General features: G+C 42.7%; 1 protein-coding gene across 1 annotated transcript in view; it reads left to right on the forward strand.

The window, feature by feature from the left end:
* The window catches only part of magi2a (membrane associated guanylate kinase, WW and PDZ domain containing 2a), a gene marked incomplete in the record, with an annotated part of 285,654 nt that overhangs the window by 226,072 nt on the left and 53,979 nt on the right, over positions 1 to 5,603 (forward strand). The window contains 4 exon segments of the mRNA XM_032505476.1: positions 11 to 68; positions 1,259 to 1,380; positions 3,006 to 3,293; positions 4,161 to 4,343. Coding sequence (XP_032361367.1) covers positions 11 to 68; positions 1,259 to 1,380; positions 3,006 to 3,293; positions 4,161 to 4,343 — 651 coding nt within the window.

Genomic DNA, 5,603 nt, shown 5'->3' on the forward strand with positions numbered 1-5,603 from the left:
TTTTTTACAGAGCTTCCGTACGGCTGGGAGAAAATCGATGACCCCATTTACGGCAGCTACTATGTTGAGTAAGTCGGGTACATCTTTAATATGTAATGGCTTGCTTTTGATTTTCAGTGTAGCCTGGTGCTGCTGTACTCATCATATTCATTAGGAGCAGACTGGCACTGCAGCCAGGAAGCAGTTGCTCCATTTGTCTGCCTTCTGACAGCTCATTGTTTGTTTGCAGGATGAAGTTTTTTTTGTCAGTGTGTGCTTCCATATTTCTGTGTGATCCCTCTGTCTGGAACACTCCCTGCATCCATATCTGTGGACTAGCTCATGAGCAGAGAGCAGGGTCTCTTTTTCAAACATTCTTCATGTCTGTTCATCCATCTCCAAGTGTGTCTGTGTTCAACTGCTGAAGTAGCATGTCCTCTCTATTGAACCACAAGTCCCTTCCCTGTTCAGAGGTGTCATTTCTTTGGCTGGATGCTCTCTACTCCGGGACTTAGGGAAGGGGCTCTATTTTTAGACGGGCATGGGAGTCATTTGGCTCGACTTTGCTTAAGAAGACCTCCAGAATGACACTTGACTACTCACTGCCTTATATGCTGCACTCTCTCGAAATTTTCCTATTGTCTCTCTTTGTCATCATGCAAATATCATGAAAGAAGTGACCAGACCTTGTAATTATGTAACTATGTAAAAATATAGTCAAGCTGATTTGCAATTGTTACTGTGATACTGGGGTGTTCATTAAAAGATAAGGAGGTGTGTGTGTGTGTGTGTGTGTGTGTGTGTGCGTGTGCGTGTGTGTGTGTGCGTGTGTTTGTACGTGTGTGTGCAATCCTGCCTCAAAGAGTGAGGGAAAGTATCTAATTATGAGTGTTTCACACTGGCAAATTACAGTATTTGTCTATATCTATCTTCCCCCTTGCAAACTAAATTAAGAATGATGTGGGACGTTAAAGGAAATCATTGTTTCATGTGTATGTTTCCTCCCAGTCACTGATTCACAAAATTCTGCTTATAAGATTGGCTGAATGTGGGGGGGAAAAGCCCAGAATCTGTCGTTTGTTCTTTTTTTACTCAGCAAAAGCCATTCTGCGTCTCCGTTACATAATCTGGGGGACCGGCCATTTAATTAATCATCACAGCAATAGCTGCTGTAGCGCCAGAATTTTTAGATATGATCTTTGCCAAGAGGGGGGCTAAGATAAGTGCAGCAGGATAGTGTGAAATCTGAAATCTCTGCTGTTTTTTTTTATCATCATAGCCATATAAATAGAAGGACTCAGTTTGAGAACCCAGTCCTGGAGGCTAAAAGGAGACTCCAGCAGCAGCAGCAGATGCAAAGCCAGGGACTGTCCTCACTGCCCCTTCCCACCATCTACAGAGGTAAGACCACAGCGCTTTTTAAAGAAAAAAATGTTAATTTTGCATTATCAGGGAACATGATCACACTACACTCATCATCTGTCTGTATGTTTCTTGAGAATATAAATAAGTCAATATAGGTAACTGCTGTTGCCTAGTCAGCCATTAAGCTTTTCAGTGTTTTTGCACAGCCCGAGAAAAAAATCTCTTATTAGCTTTAAAAATGTATGAATTACACCTTTTCTTTTTTTATAATACCCAGGTCTATTTGGAGATAAATAAACATTTTATGTAAATAGTTGCAGTGAAAATAAATAGTGGGTTATATTCATGCTTTTTGTATTTATTGCAAATTGGAAAGTATCAAATTGGAAAACTAACTTGAGAACTAAGCTGAACGAAGCTAAGCAGTGAAATCTGGGAGGTTTTTGGAGTAACTGAAAGCAACTATGCTACGCAGTAGTATTATCACCAACAAACAATGCAGGGAAATTAATTTAAGTATGTACAACAACATTCAAACAAAGAAAATTAGGTCTTTTACTCAAGTCATATCATGTTGCTAACCTCTCTGATTTCATTGGTGTAATGGGGCACCATTATAACCAATAAATAACACCAAATAATTTCAATAATGATAGTGAATTCTCTGTATGAATGATGTTTTTTTTTATTCTGTCATATGGGCCACCACTTCATAATATCCAGGTGATAAATAAAAGATATTAATGGCTACAACATAAATAGATCATCAAGTATATCATAAATCACTGACAAAACATTCTGTAAAAAAATTTATTTAAACAAATAAGCAAAAGTGCAATACATTGGTCTAGATGACAATATACAGAAAAGTACACTAAACATAATGTATAACAAACGTAAACATACAGTTTTGATCTCTACACCAGAATATTTCAGATTTGGTCCAGCCATTTCATATAAATTGACAGTCTTTTAAGGGATAGTTTGGATTTTTTATTACCTACAGTAGATGGGAGTCAGCACGCCCCCAGTTGGTAGAAAAGGCAGTACCGACGCAGAAGCTAAGCAATGTACTGCTGTGAAAGGGGGGGGGGGCAGCAGCAGCTAAACGTATTTGAGCCACCTAAAAAAGGACCACCTAAAAACAAATCATTATATATTGAAGTGTACCCTATACTTAAAATATTTTAACAACTTGAAACAAAACGGGACTCACTTTCCACTTCTTCCAAATGTACTATTAACTAACCACTAAGTGCATTTTGCTTGTTAGGAACAAGACTATTTCTATAACAATTAGTTCACTCCTAAACAGTCTGAGTAACGTAGCATTCTGGTGGGACTGATAATAATACTTGTTGGTCATATAAATAAAGAACATGTGGTTTTAAATGTGATTGATATATTTTGTTCAGTGATGTTGCTAACTGATTCCAGTGCTCACTCTTCACCAGCAACAGCAATAGGATGTACTGCTAGAAAAAAAACGTCTGGACTGGTGAAGTGGAGGTTTGTTTCCATAGTAACGTAGTAGTCCGCCGCTCGAGAGCCTGTCTCCGTGGTTACACTTTGTGTACATTCCTGTGAGGCTCTGTCTCTTCCCTCTCCCCACCTCCACCTCCCCCTTCCTCCTCTTTTTCACACCAAACGTCGATTGCCAGTGGAGGATGCCAGCCCCTGTGCCCCCCTCCCCAGATCCCCCCTCGTTCAGGTCGGCTCGGTGCCCGTGCGCTGCCACAGCCTCAGCGACCTCTCCCGCTCGCCAACTCTGGGTCGCAGGGCTGCTGCTACTTCCTCGTCCGCCGACGTCTCCCCGCTCCGGCGTGTCCTGACCCGGCGGATGAATACGTGCCCCCACCAGCCGCTGCGGCAGCCACTTCACACCTCCGCCTGCACTGTGGTGCTAGAGCAGCCTGTCTGTAGCCCCTTCTCCCTGTGGCACTTTGTCAGTAAGTAGGCCGAGAGGGAAACAAAGGAGGCTGACTGTCGTTCTCATGGCTGCCTGCGCTCGTTTGACTTACTGTAAGCATGCTAGCTCGCAAGCAGGCTTTTTCACTTGAGGCAGTTTAAGGTTTTGTCTAAAGAGCGCATACCATGACATGTCTTATTGCCTGGCATAAGCAGACAGAGAGTGTAATCACTCAGTCTATGTCTGGACCAGTGATGGCAAACAAAAGATGTGAACTAGCACACTAGCCACGTCTCCCTCTGAGGTGAAACGATGGGAGACTTGGTTAAGTGTGACTAAGCTTGTTGGCGGAGATCTTCTCATTCCTACTCAGGGCACCCTTCCTCCAGCAATCTCCCCGCTCTCCCTCCATTAGAAATGTCCCACTTCTTCCCTAACCCTCTCAAGTATCTTCTCTTGGAACTGATCCCTGACAGCATGTCATTTGCCAAATGTTGCTGCTTCCTTGGTAGCCTTTGGGATGGAACTGAAGACCTGCACCACTGATGCTCTCTGCACCCTTTATGCCTACCGTATCCCAGCATTGGAGGAGAGGAAGGGATATAAGTTTAGTATGTTTGGGTGTACCAGGAGGGATGTTGCTTTTGTACCTTGCACGGTAGCCACACCTGCATCTTCCAGCACCACAGACCCACCTCTGTCCAAGTTCGCTGTTTTGCAGTTAAGGTCATACCCTGCCAGTTTTCCTGTGGCTACACCCATATCTCTTACTGGATACGCTTTACCCGTGCCCCCACCCTGTGAGCACTATCCTGCACCAGCTTTGAGGTCTTAATCTTTGCTATAAAACATTCACAGTATTAGAGTTTGTATTTGGTTAATTTGTTTGTTTGTGTGTCCCTTATAGAGAAGCCGCTGTTCACGCGGGACCCCACTCAGTTGAAAGGCAGTTTCCTGTCCACATCACTCCAAAAGAGCAACATGGGCTTCGGCTTCACTATTATCGGAGGCGATGAGCCTGACGAATTCCTCCAGGTCAAGAGCGTTATCCCCGATGGGCCTGCCGCAGCTGATGGAAAGATGGCCACAGGTATGCTTCGGGCATGGCCGAAAACACAAACACGCTCACAAACAAAAAAACATTTTGTTACCTTTTATTTAACCATGAACTCTCTTGAGATATGACATGTAGCTCAATAAACTACAATCTGAAATGCACAAAAGAAAGGAAAGAGACTTATCCTTGCTAATTTAAAACGTTGACATTCTTCGTGAAACATGGCATGTAATTGTACAGTACAGGGCCATAATCTATCAAAAGTATAACAAATATAATATTTCCAGAGGATTACAAAAAAAAGTATATATGGCTTCTCTTAGAAGCTTGATTCTTGCACCATCTGGTCCACTTATCAGCATACATACAAGCACCAGTTTAGAAGCCCTGAATATTTCCACATTTACCTTTTTAATGCACCGCAGCCTACACAGAATCTGATTTAAACAAATACACTCAAATATGAACACAATATGCAGTTCACTTGGTAATGTATGTAGCTTCCACTTTAAGATGAAATGGTTACAGTGCGTATGCATGCATTGTATACGTGCGTGTTTACAGGTGCAACTTACTAAACTAGCACGGTGTGAGCTCTGTATGTGGGTGTGTGTCTGTGCACATGCGTGTGCACCAACTGCAGAGTTTTGGTCCGCAGTTCCATTAATCATGAAACAGACTTTATGAGCACCATAGGTCCTAGCTGTGGCCACATAGGGGTGGAACTGCAGCACATACACACAAAGACACACACACTAAGACGGACCAGCTCTACTAAAGGTCAAGGGAATAGAACTAGCAGGTTTGTCTGTGCTCTCAGCATGCAATGATGCTTCTTTCTGTAAACGCTGGAGCACATGCAGAGTTTATAGTGGTCATTTATCATACGTAAAGTAAGCTGCGTGGGGAGTTTGATCTGTAGCACAGTTAGTGTTCTTCTCCAAAACCCTTGCATTGTTCTATTACATTGTAGTTGGGACTTCTTGCAGAACATTAGGTTAATAATGTCTGTTTCTTTATAAATGTGACGATGCAGTAGTCCAAAATAGATCCCCTGATGACTAATAAAGCTTGTCCTGACAATACTGCATATAAAGCGTTTTACGTGTCTGCCTTTTCATCCCCTCCTCGCTCTTTCTTTCAGAATCCCCCTCTAATTTCTTTATGAATTCTTTCTGCAGAAATAACTAACACATCCATCTCATATCTCTACCATCCCACCCCACGTCTCCTTTCCCTTCCACCACTTCCTCCCTTCAGCTCATTTCAATTTCTATGTCACCATCCAGGCTC

The sequence above is a fragment of the Etheostoma spectabile genome, chromosome 23 (genome assembly GCF_008692095.1).
Source record: "Etheostoma spectabile isolate EspeVRDwgs_2016 chromosome 23, UIUC_Espe_1.0, whole genome shotgun sequence".
NCBI classification, from domain to species: Eukaryota; Metazoa; Chordata; class Actinopteri; order Perciformes; family Percidae; genus Etheostoma; species Etheostoma spectabile.